A 19829-nucleotide genomic window follows, 5' to 3' on the forward strand; every position below is an offset into this window, starting at 1 on the left:
ATTTGCGTAATATTTTTCTTTAAATAAACTCATTTTTAAAACTTAGCCCCTTTCTAAGAAGTAATATCTATGAGATCACAGGTTTTATTTGCTACTTATGTACTTTTCTATATACATTGAAAGTGTTCAGCCATAGATCACCTAACACCACCCCACATGCCACTGTGAGTTTCATGTCACACTTTGGAAATTGTTGGTCTGGGGCAAATGTGAACTGGACAGTGAACTTAGAGGGAAAAGCAAACTAGCAGTTGGCAGTGGTCTGAGAAGGAACGGTTTGTGCTTGCAGCGTGGAGGGACATGGTCCCTTTAAGGAGAAAGGGGCAGTGAGAGGAGAAGACTGGGTAACAGTTTCTCAGTGAGGCAGATACTTTCATGATGATCCCATTATTCTGTTTAAATGCCATGAATTTCAAAAGTAGTCACATCCACCGTTAAAACACTCCAGGAAGCACTTGTTAAACGAATGATGTTGAACTAAAGTGCTAAGCAGAGTGTATGTGAAGTTTTACTTCATTACCAATTTAGAATAGTCGTGTCACTACTGTTCTCAATTAGTTGAACTATTTTTGAATTTATTTTTCCGATTTCTTGTTCTAGCCGGAGAATTGCAAGGTTGGTTGGAACGTGATAGGATTTATTTGAGGGGAACCTTTTAGAGTTCCGGGAGGTGCCTCCAGCAAAGGGACGGTTTCCAGTTTGAGGAGTCTTTTCTAAAGGGCCTGTTTCCAGAGGTGCAGGCAGGTGTGGGAAAACACAGGGACTAGTGCAGTAACCCAGGCCAGCCCTTCCCCTGAGGGGTGCGGGTGAGTGTGGTTACAGGAACCCAGCATGAAAGGGAGCTGGCTGTGAGCTCTGAGGGTCATTTTCGCAGATCCGACAGAGGTGACTGATTTAACAACTATTGAAAATTGGTCTTGCTGGAAAGTTCGATATGGGTGTTTTGTTTGTTTGGGGGTTTTTTCCCTTTCTGTAACATGGAAGAGCTTGCAGAGGAGGTAGATGTTGAGTGAAATCATAATTCTTTCCCAAGCTAAATACATTGTTTCAACATTTTAGGGAAAACTGGGACCCACCAATATCTGAATACATTTTTAAAAATATTTATTTATTTGTTTATTTATTTATTTATTTGGTTGCACCAGCTCTTAGTTGCAGCAGGCGGGCTCCTTAGTTGCGGCACATGGGCTCTTTAGTTGTGGCATGTGAACTCTTAGTTGCGTCACGCATGTGGGATCTAGTTCCCTGACCAGGGATCAAAGCCAGACCCCCTGCATTGGAAGTGCAGAGTCTCAGCCCCTTATCCACTGTAGGGAAGTCCCCCGAATAAATTTTTAATGCAAGAAGAGCAGACATTGAGAAAAACGTCTACCTTTTAGTTATTAATGTAAAGTAAAATGCAAAACAAGTATTCACTTCTCACCCCTTCCTGTAACCTACCAACTTTGCACTTTAATTTTCTTCCAACTGGGGAATGGAAGGAAATTTAACTTAGTTGTCCTGTTTTTTCCTGGAAATAAGCCTGTGATCTTGAAGGAAAATGGCTTGTAACCAAATGAAGTGTGAGCCCCCTGAGGACGGAGACCCCCTGAGCATCACTATGTCCCTGGGCTCAGTTAGGCACCAAGTGGATATTTACTGAACGACTGGGAAGAGAGAAAACCATGCATTGATTCCATTTTGTCAATACGCTACTCAGAACTTTCTCAGTTGTCTTATAAAGCCCGGGGAATGACAAAAAGGCAATCTGCTTTTTCCGTGCAATCCTCACAGACCTATAAAAGCACTGTGATGCGCAGGAAAGCCCTGGAATGGGGATCAGAGACGTCAGTTCTGGGCCCAGCTCTGCCATTTAGCTGTACTGTTACCTCGGGCAGGTCACTTAACCTCCTTTTTTCTGTCATTTATGAAGTAGGAGTTTTGCACTTGCCCTTGTTATTTTACAGAGTTAGTGAGAGTTCGAATGAGATAAAGAATACAAAAGTGCTTTGAAAACTGGAAAGCAAGGCCTACTTTCCTGCTCAACCTGACTCTTCTCCAGCAGAAAGCACAGACTGGACCTGTCCCTCCAGAGAAAGCCTGCTGTGAACCAGCTAATACAGTTTTTTTTTTTTTAATCCTTAGTACTTAAGATCATTCCCTGAACACAGTAATTATTGACAACTATAGGCACTCAATAAATATTTGTTAATAGATAATAGGGATAGTTTACAAACTGAATTCTTTACCTCTCTAAATCATGCTAAATCGTGTATAAGAAGAATTCTGTCTTTAGGATGGTATTTGCCATGTGTTCCAGTTCATACATATTCAGGGCTTACTGGGCTGCTTGACATCCAATGGAAGAAGGAAGGTTAGTTTCTGTATTTCAGTTTATGGTGAGTGTTTGTGCATTTATTTCAACTTATGGAAATGGAGGTAGCTTTTGTTTGCTTGCCCAGGTGGTTCTCCCAAATTTGTTCAGGTAACACATTCACGTAGTTCAAAGTTCATAAGCTACTCAGGAGAGAAGAGGGGAAAGCTCCCCTTCTACTTCTGTGGCCTGGCTGCAGTTCCGCTCTGAGGAAGCAGGTCTTCCTACTCTTGACAGCCATGTCTGCTTAGGTGTTGAGTTTCCATGAAGAGATTTTGAAGTTTTGAGTGTCTTTTCCTGAAAGAGAATAACAGTAGGTAGGTAGCTAGCTGGGTAGAGGTGGCAAGGGAGGGAGTGTGGTGAGAGACGGTGGAGGAATCTTAGCTTCTCTTTCTGTCTGTCACTCATCTAGTCTTGCTTTTTTACGTACAGTTAGAGAATAACTAAACATCTTTGACCTACGTGATGATACAAATATTTTACTAACCTGAGAAATTTGACCAAAGTAGAGGAAGTGAGCAAGTTTGACCTAAGTTTCCAGTTCTCTTTCTTCAGCATATTGAGATTGATATTTGGAGTTTCAGGCAGTCTCATTCTCATGAAGTAATTAAACAAACCCCCTTCTGTTTCCACCCACTGACAAAGTCCTCTTGGTCTCATCATTCTGGACAGGTGTGGAGGAAAACTTTAAATCATTTTCAAATAGTGCAAATTACTCCTTTTTTTTTTTGTTATCTGCTGGGCATTACCCTTTCCCCAGAAAGGTGGTTTATTAATATATGCATTCCTAACTTTCAGATTTTGTATGGGTGGAGAAAATGAACAGCATGTATTGTACACACTGTGTGGGGTAAATGCTATTTAAATCTGGTCTGAGCTGCTAAACATCTCACTAACACGGGATCACTGGCTAGAGTCCAGGTTTGTTGGGGTTTTTTTGTTTTCTTTTGAGGAAGGGTCAGACTTTAGAGAACTAAGCCATCTGTCCAGCAAGTTATATTAAGGCTTTAATAGCAGATACTCTGCAATGTATTTCAGTGTGTAGGGGAGACAACTAATGTTTTGCAAAACCAATATCTTTAGAAATGTCTTCCACATTCTGTTTTGTTATCATTTTGGTATTGTAATCCTGATTTGATAACACACATCTTTGTACTAATGTTTTTGCAGAATTAATTAGTTCATTAAAAGCAGCATTTGAAAAGTGGCATGTCAATAATGCAATGCACGCCTTCAGAAGACGCTTGCTTCTTAGAAACATCGAGCTTCTCCTAAAACAGATGCAGGGATTTTGTAGCTGCATATTAAGCTTTAAGACTTTGAAGACTCTGTGCTGCCTTCTTTGGGGTTTGTTCTGAGGGGCTCTGTGATTGCCGTTGTTGGTGACCTTTGGTGGCTAATGTAGTGACCTCAGCACGTCACATCTTCACCTGCTAAAGAGAACTTTGCATTGCAGTTGTTTCATAACTGCCTAACTGGCGTCTGCATAGCTTACTTTTAATGTCCTGTCTGCTCCTTCGGCAAATATTTAAGGAGTGTCTGGTGGGTACCAGGCACCGTGGCCAGGTGCTGGGATTCAGCCTTGAAGAAGGCGGTCATGCAATCCCCTGGAGAGACCTGTTGAGGAGATAGACCTTAAGTAATCACTCGGAAAAATTGCTTAATTACAACTGGGACGGGAGACACAGAGAGAATTAAAAAGTGTAAAAATAGAACTACCATGTGACCCAGCAATCCCACTACTGGGCATATACCCTGAGAAAACCATAATTCAAAAAGAGTCATGTACCACAGTGTTCATTGCAGCACTATCTACAATAGCCAGGACATGGAAGCAACCTAAATGTCCATTGACAGATGATTGGATAAAGAAGATGTGGCACATATATACAATGGAATATTACTCGGCCATAAAAAGAAACGAAACTGAGTTATTTGTAGTGAGGTGGATGGACCTAGAGTCTGTCATACAGAGTGAAGTAAGTCAGAAAGAGAAAAACAAATACCGTATGCTAACACATATATACGGAATCTAAAACAAAAAAATTGGTACTGATGAACCTAGTGGCAGGGCAGGAATAAAGACGTAGGCATAGAGAATAGACTTGAGGGCATGGGGTGGGAGAGGGACGCTGGGGCAAAGTGAGAGTAGCATCGACATATATACTCTACCAAATGTAAAACAGTTGGCTGGTGGGAAGCAGCTGCATAGCACAGGGAGATCAGCTTAGTGCTTTGCGATGACCTAGAGGGGTGGGATAGGGAGGGTGGGAGGGAGGCTCAAGAGGGAGGAGATAGGGGGACATGTGTATGCCTATGGCTGATTCACTTTGTTGTACAGCAGAAACTAACACAGTATTATGAAGTAATTATACTCCATTAAAGATTTATTTTTTATTTTTTTTGTTTTTTTGTTTTGTTTTGTTTTGCGTTACGCGGGCCTCTTACTGTTGCGGCCTGTCCCGTTGTGGAGCACAGGCTCCGGACGCGCAGGTTCAGCGGCCATGGCTCATGGGCCCAGCCGCTCCGCGGCATGTGGGTTCTTCCCGGACCGGGGCACGAACCCGTGTCCCCTGCATCGGCAGGCGGACTCTCAACCACTGCGCCACCAGGGAAGCCCAAGATTTATTTTTTAAAAAGTGCCGTAAGAGGTGAGATGAAGGGCACGCTGACTGATGGGGGCGCCCGGGGGAGTGTCAGAGAAGGTTCCCCTGAGGAAGTGTCATTTAAGCTGGAACCCAAAGACTTGAAGCATGCACAGGGCTGACCTGGGCATGGGGTGGGAGGAGTTACGAGAGGAATCCTCCAGGCGGAGAATGTGGAACGTCCACAGCACAACGTGCAAGGTAGTGCGAGCCTGCTCTGGATGTAGGGGGAGGAGGTGGGGCCAGGCCAGAGCAGAGCAGCAGCTGGACCTCGGGGCCTCGTTGGCCCTCCGAGGACTTGAGGTTAAGTTCACCACCGAGCTGTGCCTTAAGCAGTGATGCAGAAAGCGGGGAGCTCTCTCTTTTTACAAGCAAGGAGCTTCTGTAAAGCACAGGTGACGTGGCTGTAGAAGGCAGAAAGGGTTACTTACTATCAGGTGACCTCTGAGGTCCCGGAAGTAGGTCCTTGACTTTGTTGGAAAGATCAGCAGTGAGAAACAGTAGTTTGAAAACAAACACTAACCTTGGACTCCGACATGGAAGCATGATTTTAAGATGATCAGAACTATGGGACCCGTTGTACCCCCTGTACTTCCACTTCAGTTATGTGCACTTCTAGGCTGCAAAAATATATATATATGTTTCTAAAATGAAGATAGCTTTATTGAAAAATACAATTTTCCATCCAGAAAGGACTAAAGAAGAAAACCAGATACCTTCATTCTAGGACAGGTCTAGAACAGTTATTCTGAACTTGGGGTCCACGAATGGACTTTAAGGGACCTATAAACTGCAGAAAATGACATGCAAAATTTTGTGCAGACATATATTTTAGTTTTTAGTGCATTCTGAAAGGGATCTGTGACCCAAGAAAGATTTAAAAACACTGATAAATCGGAAAACCAATAGTCTTTTACATGTTTTCAGAAAGCCTTTAGGTTTCAGAAGAAATATTTGTGTGTGATTTCGCAAGGCTGAAGGAAGTAATTGGGTGGAGGGAGATACTGGTCAGTGGGTTGGAAGCAGCCTGGTGGTCCAGCAGTGCATGGGGCTGTCTTATAAGGTGTGCTACAGGGTTGTTTATTTAAGCAGACTGTCTCTTGGAGATGCTGTTAAGTCCCTAGATTGACGGGGATTTTGAGTAAGAGGACCTCTGAGATCCTGGTGTTCTTTAGTTCTCTGATTAAGGACATTTAAAGGAGCAGGCCAAGCTACCTGAAGAAAATCAGAAGAGAACAAGGTTTATAGGGCTTCAGAGACGAATGTTAGGATTCTGAGAAAGGCGTGATTGTTTCTGATGCAGCAGAGATGTTGGAATAGTTAAGACTGAAGCTTGGTACTAAGGAAGCCTTTGGAAAGCCTGAGAAGGAGCCGTCGGATGCACTGGGGAAACTGGATCAGAAACCGTTGAGAGTCTGACAGTAACTGAGGAGCAGGACAGGGAGATGGAATTCTCTAATTGCTTAAAAGTTCATTTTCTACCTGAAAATATTGAAACTAGGAATCACACCTCGATCTGAACCTGTGATTTCTAGGAGTTTGTGTTTCTAAACACCTGGTTCTTGGACCAGCCAGCCAGCTGATCAGCTGAGTGCTTCCAGGAGGAGAACCAAGCAGCTCTCCATTTTCGAAAGGCCTCTGTAATGTAAATAGGAACAGCAATCTTTCCAAGTTATTACCCTGTTAACAGGTTGACAGATATGTGCAAATTGTGACTCACTGCTCAATTTGGCACTAAATTAATGTCGTTCTGCACCGCGTCTGCTCAAGTGTAAACTAGTCACCACTGCTGTGTTAGTGCTTGTTTGCCTATATTCCGAAGGTAAAAATTAAAGTAATCCGATCTTGCCGCAGAGCGGAGTGCAGCATATGGTGGCGTGTGGGAGGGGAGCGCGCTGTTCCTACCTGTCCTGGGCCCGCGCTCTGAGCTCTGCAGGCGCTGGCAGGGCTGGCGGGGCACACAGAGGAAGCCAGGAGCCCCTCCCATGCCAACCTCCACCCTCTGCAGAAAGAAAATGTCATCTCGGCTCCAGCTTTTTAACTTGCCGTTCCAAGCTTTCCTTATTTCTGTCAAGTCACTAGTGGTGCATTTGCGTTTTGAAGGTTGGGTCTATTTGAAAATGAAATGTTTTGATTTTTTGCTTCTAGGATTTCGACATTGTTTTCCTCAGCGAAAGATGCAGCTGACTTTCTTTCTCTTTTTTGGCAAATACATAATGTCACCTGTAAAAAGGAAATTTGCATCTCCTTTATGTTAGGTGTGGGAATGAAGAACAGTCTCCTTGAAATGCATTTTTGCTTAATAAAATCTGTGGAGTGAGCTTGCTGAGCTTTATCTGAGATCACTGGGTGGGGAGGGAACAAACAATGCCGCCCCAGACCTCTCTCCTTTCCCATGTCCGCATCACATATTTCTTCTGGGACTCTTTTCTCCTGCCACTGCCTCCCTTTACAAGTAAAGAGCTCGTATACAGAAGGTTCCAGAAATGTCAAGGAACATTTGTTGTCTGCCCTTTTAGAACTCTGGACCCTGCTCTAAAAGCAAGCAAAGTCAAGTAGTTGGCATAGAATCCTGGAAATCTACACACTGAACTTGGTTTCTGGAATCATCACCTAACCTACCTATCCCCCTAAATTCCTAGCCTACTAGAGAGACAAGTTTTCTAGAAAGTATTTTGAAATCTTCAAGGTGAAAGGTACAAGGGAGAGCAAATTATGATGTCAACTTTGTGCTGAAGTTCTGCATATTCATTTGCATTCTACTGTCCAGAGCTATAATGGCTATTGATTGAGGATCCCTTCAGAAGACATTGACTGTCCCCCTCCCCATTAGCATATACTTAGCAATGACCTCCATCCACACAGGAGAGTGGATTTCTGCTTCCTGCTGAGTCTGAAGTAACTGGGTTTAAATCGCACGCATAGAGTTAGCAAAGCAGTCTGTAAATGCGGAAATGTCTCCAGTGACCTGGTGTGAACTTTTGACATGAATGTTGCCACCTGTCTTCCACCATCTCAAGAAACAGTAGGCAGTCGTGAAAAATGAGTTAATTTCCTCCTTTCCTCACCTTTTCGCCTCTTTTGTAGCGTTTAAACTTAGAGCCAAGGTTGTGTATCGTGAAGCTGTAAATCTAGAAGGGACTGTGGGAGACGATGCGCGATGTCTTAGTGAGTCTGGCTCTTAGCCATCCAGGGAAGATTGTTTTCTAAACCATTTTCAAAATCAACAGAATGGAGCCTTGCCTTTAAGCAGTACCTCTTATACCTCTTTTCTTTCTAAGCTAGTTCACTTTTTAATGCCACATCCTCACCTTGTGGTCCTTTCTCGAGATGGAAGATGGCTCTTTGGTACTGAGTTTTAAAAGCCATTTGCACACTTGAAGAATACCTGAGTCTCCCCACAGGCAGCCCTCTTTTCTGCAGGAGCAAGTAGCCTTCAACGCACCTCCACCTCTTCTCACTTGTCTCTGCTCTGGTCTTCCTATCATTGTTACTCACCACTGGGCCTTCTAGAGTTTTCCCCCTTCCTTTTTCAACTTGAAGTTGAAAACTGCATATAACGTTCCCTAGGGAAAACCTGATAGGTTAAATCAGCAAGATTACTGACTCCCATAGCTCATATGTTGAAGTTCACTTTTTAACAATTGGCATTGTGTTGTCCGCTCTCTCTCATGAGCCCCAGGTTTCAAACTAAAATCTGTTCATGTTGTGAGTGGACAGCGAGTCTCCCTCTTTCCCCCAAGAGAACATAGCTTTTATGTGTCCCTGATCTAATGGACATGTAATTTAATTTGTCATATCCAACAGATACGAAATCCAATGTAAAAATCCTTAACAGATAGTTTTGCATCTCAGCTACCGTATTCTACATCCCTTTTGTGTCCGTGTGATTGGACGGTGAGCACAAATGCTGCTGTGATTTTATTCTCAGAGGATCTTAGCCAGACCCAGCTCTGTTGATGCTGTGGGTTGGTGTTTTCTCAGTGAGCTTCCACTGGGGTATTGGGGGTGGGAGGGATTCTTCCTGCTAAGAGAGGACAGTTTTGCAGACTATGCCCACGATGCCCATGATATACCAGGAAGAGTATTTATAAATTTTGAGCCCTAAGTTTATGCCATGCTAAGTGCTTAATGTCAGTAATCTCAATGATCATTAAATCGTAATAGGTACAGCTTCCGTTTGGGCCGGAAGAACAGAAGACTGCCTTTCAGAGGGATGTTTCCAAGAAAAAAAGGGAAACTGATATGTCTGATATGTTTGACCGTAGTCAGAGAAGTTTTAGAGTCAGGTAGAGAGTTTAAGGGAAAAAATTGTAATACATACACAGAAAACGAATCAAGTGAAAATCCAGTGAAACAAATAACTGTACAAGTAAATAAATATACTCACAAGCCACTATGCAGCTCAGCTATTAAAAATATATATATAGCAGATATTTTAGAATGTAAACAATAAATACTGATTTAAGCAAAAATGGTGAGGTGGTTTGAATTAGACTCAAACCAGAAAAACAGGAATGACTTCAGGTATTTAAAACAGAAGGAATTTAATCCAGAGACTTGATTATTGAGGTGATTGAGATGAGAAGCCAAAGAGGAAACAGGAAGGCAAACAGAGGTGAGCAAAACGGGAAGCTGCTTCCATCCCTAGACCAGAAAGACAGAGGGAGGGGCCCTGTCATTGGAGCCCAGTGGCCAGGAAGGTGGCAGAACTAAATTCTGGTCTATAGAGGAAAGCCACGAGGTCACACCTTAAAATGAACAACCAAGAACTGGCATTAAGAACACATCATGTGGAAATACAGCAGTAAATACCAACAGAAATCACTAAAAAAATGGTGGTCACTAAATCACTAAAAAGCAAGAGGGGGAACTGGGGAGTAGTATTTTTCCTTAAAAGGCTTATAAATCCCAGCTGCCTTCTTAAAAACGTATTTCACTAATGAAAAATTAAATTGAGAAGAAAAGCGTACTGTAGGTTTGTATTTCTGTGACTAGGGCTCCAGCTCTTACACCTGTGTGTCTTTCTCCCTCTCAGATATGTTGACGACGTGATAAGCCGCATTGACAGGATGTTCCCTGAAATGTCCATCCACTTATCCAGACCCAATGGGACGTCCGCCATGCTTCTCGTAAGTTCTGCCTGACCTGTTTGTAGGGACATGTGCAAGGACACTGGCCTCCAGGTTAACCTGTTTCTGTGTGGTCGGAGCTCTAGAATGGAAATTAAATCCCAGTTTGATGGTGAACAGCGTTATTTCTCTTTACCGGCATTCTGTAGTACGTTCTACATGCTTTTGAACGAAATCGCAGAGCCCGTCTAAGAGTTACCCAGACAGGAGATACAGTGTGAGACCCTGTCCCCTGTGAATCAGTTCATGGTGTTTTGGTGAACCTGTCTTATAGTGTACCAAAGACAATAGGAATGCTCGCCTATTGGATCCTGCTATGGGAAATCATTTATAAAATCCATTCCGTATTTGAAGAAAGTGTCTGAGTGCTTATCACTGACGGTTTCCGATTTTGTTGTTTCTTTTTCTTTTCTTTTTTTCAATATTTATTTATTAATTTGTTTGTTTTTGGCTGTGTCGGGTCTTAGCTGCGGCACGCAGGCTCCTCTCTAGTTGTGGTGCGTGGGCTCAGTAGTTACGGCATGCAGGCTTAGTTACCCTGTGGCACGTGGGATCTTAGTTCCCCGACCAGGGCTCGAACCCACGTCCCCTGCATTGGAAGGTGGATTCTTAACCACTGGGCCACCAGGGAAGTCTGATTTTGTTGTTTCTGATGTGGGTTTGCTCTGAGCAAGTTGGCCTCCTGACCTCATCACTGATGTTTGTATTCACATAAATTCACCAAAGGCAGGTGTGTTTGGGAAATACGGTAGAATAGAAATGCTAAATTATAGTAGCAATTAGAAAGGCACGGAGACTGCAGTGATGAGGTGCTTTTCTGGCGCTCTGGGTACTAATACCCATGCTTGGGGAGCCCTTCCTCAAGCACAGATTTTGAGGAGCCTCCACGTTTTACAGAAAAGGAGAATTAACTGGTTAAGAGTGGTGGGTTTTGATGGACATCAGGAAGTCAAGCTTCAGGACTGAGTGTTGTTTTACGTCTCACTAACACTGCTGTTCTGGGGCCTGGTGTGAAGTCCCCGGACTTCAGCGTTTTACCGTTGTAAACTCTTATAAATAGGTAGTCACCCAGGACAGGTGACTATTCACTCAGTCCACTCACCTGAAGAGAGCAGGCTTCTTGTGTGTGCATGTGTGTTTTTCTCTTAAGAAAGGAAAAGATGTGGGCTTGTTAATTGGGCGGGATTTCACATGTGAGGCAAAATTGGTGACGTTCATCTGGGTAACATGCTACTTTTCTTTAAAATTCTTTCAGTTAAAAAATACAGCGAATGAGATAACACAGTGTTCTTTTGCTAGGAAAAGAAAACAGTTTGTATACGTCTAGAAAAACACGCAATATTTTCTGCCCTGGTTAAGCGTACAAATTGTCTAAATGTTAAGATCCTCTAGACCCAGCAGCTGAAACATAAATCCCACTTCCAGGATACTTGACAGGCACCAAAGAGTTAATGAAGATAAAAGTGAAAGTGTCCGCAGTGAGATGGGTTTGCTCAAATTATTTCTGGGTCATTGAGCCTCCATTTCCTGATGAAGGTAGGGATTTGGCATTGACAGGAATGAGCAGGGAGAACAGGATTCTAGGCAAACAGGTCTAAGATATTAGAGTTAACTTCCACCTGAGAAAGTGGGCTTTTATTTCACAATGACCTGTCAGCCTTATCTGCTTTCTCACTGAGCTTCTGTTTTAATAGACTGATGATGAGAGTTTAGGGGCTCGATCAAGGATAGAATTCGCTTTTATACACACCGTTTTCACTGCCATGAGTGGCTAATTCAGATCACTGTGCATCTGGCCAGCAAGCTGTCATCTTCCTTAGGTGACATGGGAATTCACACAAGGTGGTGTGTGTTTATAGGAAGAGCAGTGGGTGATCTGATTCGGAATTAAATTGCCAGGTGGATAATCATAGTTTTCACATCATGGCTTTATTTGGCTTTTAATTTTAAAGATGGTATTTTATTAGACTGCAGATTCCTAGGCCACTTGCTGTCACCACACACATCTTCTCTGAGGTTGAAGGGAATTTTCACCTGGGCGGAGAGCGGGACCGGCAGCTGCCACCTCCCCTCGTCCCCTTGCTAGTCACCTGTGCCCTGTGGCCGGTGGAGACAGTGTGAGAGCCGTGCTGTAGGCAGCGGGGCGCCACTGCACGAGGTCCAGGCAAGAGTGAGACTTGTTTTCTGGAGATCCTTCTGAAGTGAATTGTGTGAATCTGGGAGGTGGTGCACTCTGAAAGCTTTGGGAGGCAGGTGAGACTGATGGGGAGACCACCTAGGCCGCTGAAGCAGGACACACGTGCGCAGTCTCTGCTGACATCTCTGCCTGCTCGGCCGAAGCCTCAAGTGCACCCGTGCTTTGTAATAAAGCAGCGTTTCCTCCTGAGTCAGCCAAGCTTCCGTGAGTGCAGGCAACAGAAACCTGCTCTGATGAACTCAAGCAAGAAAAGGGTTGGCTTTTGTCTTTGTTTTGCTTTTTAATGATGCTGGATGCTCACAGACATGAAGATAGAGCTGCCCTGCCCGGAGGGACAAAAACCAGGTTCACTCCAGGGGTGTCAGGAGCAGGACAAGGTCCCTTTTGGACTCTGTGGCCCAAGTGATTTGACCTCAACTGCCTTTCGTCCTTTCATCCTGCGCCTGTGCTCATATATCCCAGGAGAAACACTCCCGCTGGCCTAACCTGAAGTTGTCCCTCCCCCTGGGGGGTGGGTCCTGCCTTGGCAGCCCCCGAGAAGCATGTGGAGTGGAGGAGGTCACGCCTCAGGGGAAGAGAGGCAGGGCCGAGAAGGCAATCCATATGACAGAGTACATGTCCCCTGCCCCCTGAACCACGCGGAGCCTTGTGGTTTACCTAGCGCTCATCTCCTTTCCTCCTCGTAGAGGCCCTCAAGGTAGGTAGTGCCGATGGGTTCCATTTCACAAATGAGGAAACTGAGGTAGTGGAGGTCGTGGTTCCTCCAGGCTCGTGCAGCCAGGACACGGCTTCCAGGCCTCCAGGGTGCCTCTTCCTCCCGTCTCTGATTATACTTCGTAGTGCTGGTGAGTAAGACTTGGGTGATCAGACACCAGGCGGGTAATTTTTTCTTGTTTTTTTTTCATTGTGTAATTTGATGTATACAAAGGAATATATGTAATGTGTATGTCAGTTTAAAAGTGTAATGATAAACACATGAGCTCACTACCCAGTCTAAGAAGCAGAAGATAACCAGTGTGTGCTTCTCCCCAGTCCTTACCTCTCCCCCCAAAATCACCACCATCCTGATTATCATCCCCTTCTCTTCATTTTTTAAGTATGAGTTTACCACATGGACATGTATCCCTAAGTAATGTATCATTGAGTTTTGTTGAATTTTGAACTTTATAAGAACAGTGTCATATTGTGTGGTTGTTTCTAAGATGTAGCCATGTTGGTAGTTGTATCTGATAATTTGATCATCTTCATGGTTATGTAATAGTTCATTCTGTGACCGTACACACTTTATTCTTTCGCCTGTCATTGTGTGTTTGGGTTGTTTCCGGTTTAGCTTTTTAAATAATGGTGGCATGATCATTCTTGCACATATACCAGGATATATTTTTAAGCTTTCGCCCAAGCCACGGAGGCAGCGGAGGAAGGGCAGTGTTGGGAGCAGTGGAGCAGACAGCTTTTCCTTTCTTTCTTTCTTTTTTAAATAAACTTATTTATTTTATTTATTTTATTTTTAGCTGCATTGGATCTTCGTTGCTGTACGCAGGCTTTCTCTAGTTGTGGCGAACAGGGGCTACTCTTTGTTGTGGTGCACAGGCTTCTCATTGCGGTGGCTTCTCTTGTTGTGGAGCACGGGCTCTAGGCACACGGGCTTCAGTAGTTGTGGCACGCAGGCTCAGTAGTTGTGGCTCGTGGGTTCTAGAGTGCAGGCTCAGTGGTCATGGGCTTAGCTGCTCCACGGCATGTGGGATCTTCCCAGACCAGGGCTCGAACCCGTGTCCCCTGCATTGGCAGGCGGATTCTTAACTACTGCGCCACCAGGGAAGCCCCGGACAGCCTTTTCCAAGAGTCACTTGAATTGTGAAATGTAGTGGCCTGGTGTCCATACTGGTATACAGAGGGGTCCAGAAACAACTCTGGTTAACATGGCCTGGTGTCCACGGTCAGCATGTTCCACTGATTTTGTCGTCACTGTAGATCTCTTCTGGTTTTGGAGTGTGAGCACAGAGGGGTTTTTGGATTTTTTGTGCACACACATGGAAAAATGGCATAAAGTCATTGAACTCCAGAGCATTCTGTGAACAAAGGGCAGGTTTGGTAATCCCATTTTGGTTTCCTCCTTCACCAAGCAATCCCTGCCAAGAAGCAGCAGGGTGCCTTAGATATACGAAGATCTGTACCTGGGAGCCTCAGCCTGTCACCAACAGCTTCTTCACAATGTAGAGGGGAGAGGAAAAAATGAGGACTATGTATCAAATTGGCACCTTTTAAGGCGATTTGGCGTCAATTTTGCACCTCTAAAAGCTAAACCTGCCTTTCCTTGTTGGCCTGGAGACATCGGGCTTCAGAGCCCATCAGACGTAGGAGCAGTCACCTCCGGCCTGGGCTCTGTGCTTGACCTGGAGGCCCAGGCATTGTATCCGCTTCCTGCTTGTGGACCCACAGGGAGCGCAGGCTCAGGAGGAGGGAAGGGAGGACAGATCAGGGCTGAGTCAGTGTTTGCCGAGTGAATGCACGAATGACGCAGAAAAGCATCTTTCTCTTCTGGATGTACCGGTTTCTCCCCACGGCTGCAATGGGGACCTGCTACTCAGGGGAGAGGAAACTAGCCTGCTTCCAGAACTCTAAGGGCAGTTATCACTTTAACTTCTCCTGGCATCTTTGTGAGCCTTGGGTCATTGACTGGAGCCTGGACAGGCCAAGTCCTGGCTAATATGAAATCTGAACTTTCAGCCTCTTACGTAATCCTTAACTACACTCGGGCTGGCTCTCTCCGCTCTGGTCGGGGGCTGTTTTGGTGTTGTGTAAGTTAATAACTCATGATAAAATAAATCCTGTTCCCGTTCTTTGAAGAGACGAGCTCAGTCATCCAAAAATAAATCTAGCTGTGTTGATATTTAGTTTCAGTTAATCTACCACCTTACATCCCATTATTAATTTTCTTCAAACAGTCAAAATATTGTAAGAGCTTAACTGAGTCAGACTAGAACAAGCAGCTGGCTTCTTTTGGCATTTAAAATATTAACCCACAATTTTTTACTGATCTACTAGGTATGAAAATGTAAGAGAAGAAGAAAAAGATGAAACTTCAACCATGATATTTGAAACATACCTTAATACTTTATAGATTAATCTTTCTTTATATATTATATGGTTTACAACAGATAAAACTCATTTATCAATCCCTTTAATCTACTTTTTACCAACCCTCAGTTCCTTTAACATATTCATGCCTTGTTTTTGAATGACACATCTGTTTTAAACCGTTTAGACACATTATCTCATTTCACTCCATCCCACGCCCTATGAGGTAGGAAGACTGTTGAACAGCTAAAGTGCTTAACTGTTTTGGGCCTTGATTTCTCTGCTGGGTTCAGTAGTTCTCAAACTTTAGTAGGCCCAAGAATCACCAGTGTAGTTTGTGGAAAATGCATATTCCTGGCAGGCAGCCCAGAAATTCTGATTCAGCAGCTCTGGGATAGCGCCCCAACGCCACATTTCCCACCCGAGTCTCGAGTCATCTGTGGAGCACGTTTCAAAAAGCATAATGTTAAACCATTGTGCCCTTGGAGTTCCAATGAAGGTGGGCCTTTTTGATATGTCTCAGATCAAGCATCAGGCCCTTTTGTGAGCTAGGTTGCTAAAGCATTCATATATTTATTCAGTAAACACTGAGCACCAGGAGAGGAAGGCATAGTGCTGGGCACTGTTCAGCATTGACCACAGTCCGTGTACTCATGGAGCCTGCATTGCACTCATGGATGGGAGACCAGCCAGGTGTTGCATAATATGATGGTGGGGGGCAGAGCCGGACAGGGGCTGGAGAGAGGAGGGCATGGTGCGGGGAGCTGGGGCTCAGGGTACCCCTCTGTGAGCAGAGACCTCTGGGAAGTGAGGCGAGCCCGGAGCCGGGCCCATGAGAGGCAGCGCAGCATCAAAGACCCGAGCCCAAGACAGTTTGTGTGCAGATCACACCGAGGAGGCTAGGCTGGCTGGAGTGCAGGGAGCGAGGGAAGAGGGGGAGGAGGTGAGACTTCCGAAACAGAACAGGCAGGGACCAGGCTCTGGGCCTCACAGACTGTGGGTAGGGCTGGGCACTTGATGTTTTCAATTTTAACTTCCGGTTAAATCGATCAGAATCCTTGCTTGATGATCACACTGTCATCGTTGATCCAGACGTGGCCCTTTCGTATTTGTTTATTTAATAATAGAGTGAACATTTGTGAACCTTCCCCCCAGCCCGAGAGCTAGAACGTTATCTGCATCCTCACTCCCTGTGAGTGTCCCCGGCCCCTGTCCTGTAGGAACTGTCATCCCTCCCTTTGTGGGTCATTCTCTTTCCTTTTTTGAGGGAGGGCTTAACACCAATATATGTATTCCTAAATACATATGGATAGTGTGTGCTTTAATTTTGCCTGTTTATCTTAATGAGTTTTAAAAGGTATCACATGTTGTCTTCAGGGACTTAATTTTTTCACTCAACATTCTTTTTTTTATTTTTTAACTAAATTCTACTCAAATTGTTGGTTTAGCTACAATAGCTTATTCATTTTGCTGATATGAAATATTCCATTATATGAATATATCCTAATTTAGTTATACATTTTTCTATCAGTGGTCATTGATTTGTTTATGTTTTTTTGTTTTTTGAACTTTTTTTTTTTTTTGCGGTACGCGGGCCTCTCTCTCACTGTTGTGGCCTCTCCCGTTGCGGAGCACAGGCTCCGAATGCACAGGCTAAAATTGGTTTACCAAACCTGGTTCCAAAGGACATTTATTTCCAAAAATCAGACCCATTCTTTACAACAGCAGTTCTCAAATTATGGTTTGGCAACAAGGGGTTACAGAGTCCCATTCAGGAGGTCCACAGAGTCAAAAGTGTTTTTATGGTGATACTCAGACATCGCTTTCCTTTGTCACTTTTGTTCGTTCACAAGTTCACAGTGGAGTTTTCCAGAGGCTACATCGTGAGGGATGACATCATCATGTGGGCACCTGTTGGCTCCTGTAGTCTTGTGTTTTAAACATTTCTGTTTTATTTCTAATATGGTAAATACTGACAACTGTATTCTACAGAAACAAAAGTTGCTTGAGGTCCTCAATAATTTTCAAGAGTGTAGAAAGGTCCTGAGACCGAAATGTTTGAGAACTGCTGCTTTAAGAAGTATGTTAAGACTATTCAGAACAGTTTATCAAACTCAGTTTCAAAAAGTGGTTCTAGAAATGTTTGTTGCAATGGCAGTGATATGAATGGAGACTTATTAGTGATTAAAAACTTTGAGGTTTAAAAAAAAGGTCAAAAAGTAAAAGTCAAGGGAATATGGGACATTCTACAGGACAACTAACTTAATGTGGGGAAAATGGAGAGGATGGAGTGCTTAAAAGGCTTAACAGCAGTATGTGACATGTGGACCTTGTCTGGATCCTGATTCAAAAAAACAACTGGAAAAGAATGTTTTCTAAGCAATCCAGAGGAGCTGTACATGGTCTGAATTTCAAAGGATACCAAGGAATTGTTGGTAATTTTGTTAGGATTAATAACATTCTCATGGTTATAAAACAAAAGATCTGTTTTTTAGAGGCACATGCTTCAGTATGTAGAGCTCAAACGACATGATATATGAGGTTTGCCTTAAAAATACTTCAACAAAGAAAACGGAGGGCTAAATAAAGCAGGTATGGCAAAATTTTGATAATTTTTAAATTTGGGTGGTTATTAAGCAATCTGTCTTCCTTTATGTTTGAAAATGTTCACACTCAGAAATGTTATGAATGGTTATTTAAATTCAAGTCTCTCCACATATCTTCCAAACAATATGGAAAAACAAGAACAAATAAAACTACAAAAACCATACGTTAAACACGGCTGAGAGACCAAGAACACCCACACTCCGAATTATGTGTGAGTAAAAAACAAACAAATCCTAATGAGCTGTCACTTGCACACCCACTGTTAACCTTTGCTGAGGGAAAAATGCATCATATGAAAGAGTACATACTGTATGATTGCATTACGTGATGTTTTAGAATGAGCCAAAACTAAGGTGAATAAAAATCAGAACAGCACTTCCCCTGGGAGGGTTAGAGTAGGCATGGGTTGGGAAGGGCATGAGGAAACATTGTGCGGTGGTGGAAGGGTTCTGCATTTTGACAGAGGTGTGGCTTATATGGTTGTGTGCAGTTGCCAAAATTCCAAGAATGGTACCTTCTAAAGATTTATGTACTTTATTGGAGGCAAATTTTACCTCAGAAAACATTTTTTTAACAAACATTAAACTGCTTAATGATATGCTTGCCTTCGTGTTTAGGGTTGAAATATACTAATGTCTGCAACTTTCAAACTCTTCCAAAAAATAAGGTGAATGAATGGACAGATAGATGAATATATATGTGATAAAGCAATAGAACAAAATGATAACAGGTATAGAATCTAGCTCATGAGAATACAGGTGTTCACCCGACAATTCTTTCAACTTTTTAGATGTTTGAAATTTTTCATAATAAAATGTTGAAGGAATAAACACTTCAACTAAAGAAATCCCCCATACACACAGCCCCCACCACCAAGGAAGCAAAAACCACAAAGCAGAAGAAAGCTATTTAACACAGACAGCACTCCAAACTGATTTTAATACCCTCAAGCATTTGGAGAGGTGAAAAGACAAATCCTTAAGTCAGGAATTCAGAAATTAAAAACAGAAACTGGCAAAAAAGATGAAGCAATGAAAAGGATTTACTGTACTCAGGAAAAAATGATAAAATTATCTCAAATTAAGACTAAATTTCAAGATGCTCAAGGAAAAATAGATTCAAATGACATTTAATAAAGGGCACTGAAGAAAGGCTAAGAAACAACCAAGAGAGTGAAAATCAGATGAAGAAAGAAGTAGAAAGGTTCATAGAGAAAGTGGTTAAAGTGAGGCACAGACAGAGAAGAGACAACACATATATAATTGGAGGCCATGAAGAAGGAGAACAAAATAATGGAACAGAACCAATATGTAAAACTGTAATCTAAGAAGAATTCCTACAAATGAAGGTCTAAATTTGCACATTGAAAGATCTCAGTGGGTACTTGGGAAAATTGACCAGCAACAATCAAGTGTAAGATGTATTCTGATAATGCTATCTGACTTCAGAGATAAAGAAAAAGATCCTCAAGGCTTCCAAGCAAAAAATCAAATAACTTACAAGGCAAAAGAATTAGACTGGCATCGGATGTCTCAAAAACAATATATAAAGCAAGGCAATGATGGAGCAGCATTTTCAAAGAAAGTATGAATCAAAGGTATATATGTCTTTCAAGTATCAGAGAAAAACCATTTTAAACATGCAAGAATTCTCTACCCATTAGCCCACGTTGCGGAGTCTCCTGGAGAATGAGATTCATGCAACAAAGAGATGAGTGGGGAAACTTCAGCCTAAGGACTCATAGTGAGCGTATAATGTATTTAATTGCTGATCTAAGACTAAAACAGAAGTGATGAGGGTAAAGTAATAATATATAA

The 19829-nt window shown here is 43.1% G+C and overlaps 1 protein-coding gene across 1 annotated transcript in view; it reads left to right on the forward strand.

Moving 5' to 3' along the window:
• MED27 (mediator complex subunit 27) overlaps positions 1-19829 on the forward strand; it is a 207625-nt gene that overhangs the window by 128262 nt on the left and 59534 nt on the right. Inside the window, exon 4 of the mRNA XM_081237655.1 lies at positions 10037-10130. Within this exon, the coding sequence (XP_081093781.1) occupies positions 10037-10130 (94 nt within the window). The remainder of the gene's footprint in view (positions 1-10036; positions 10131-19829) is intronic.

The sequence above is a fragment of the Mesoplodon bidens genome (genome assembly GCF_964165515.1).
Source record: "Mesoplodon bidens genome assembly, chromosome: 6".
Classification (NCBI taxonomy): Eukaryota; Metazoa; Chordata; class Mammalia; order Artiodactyla; family Ziphiidae; genus Mesoplodon; species Mesoplodon bidens.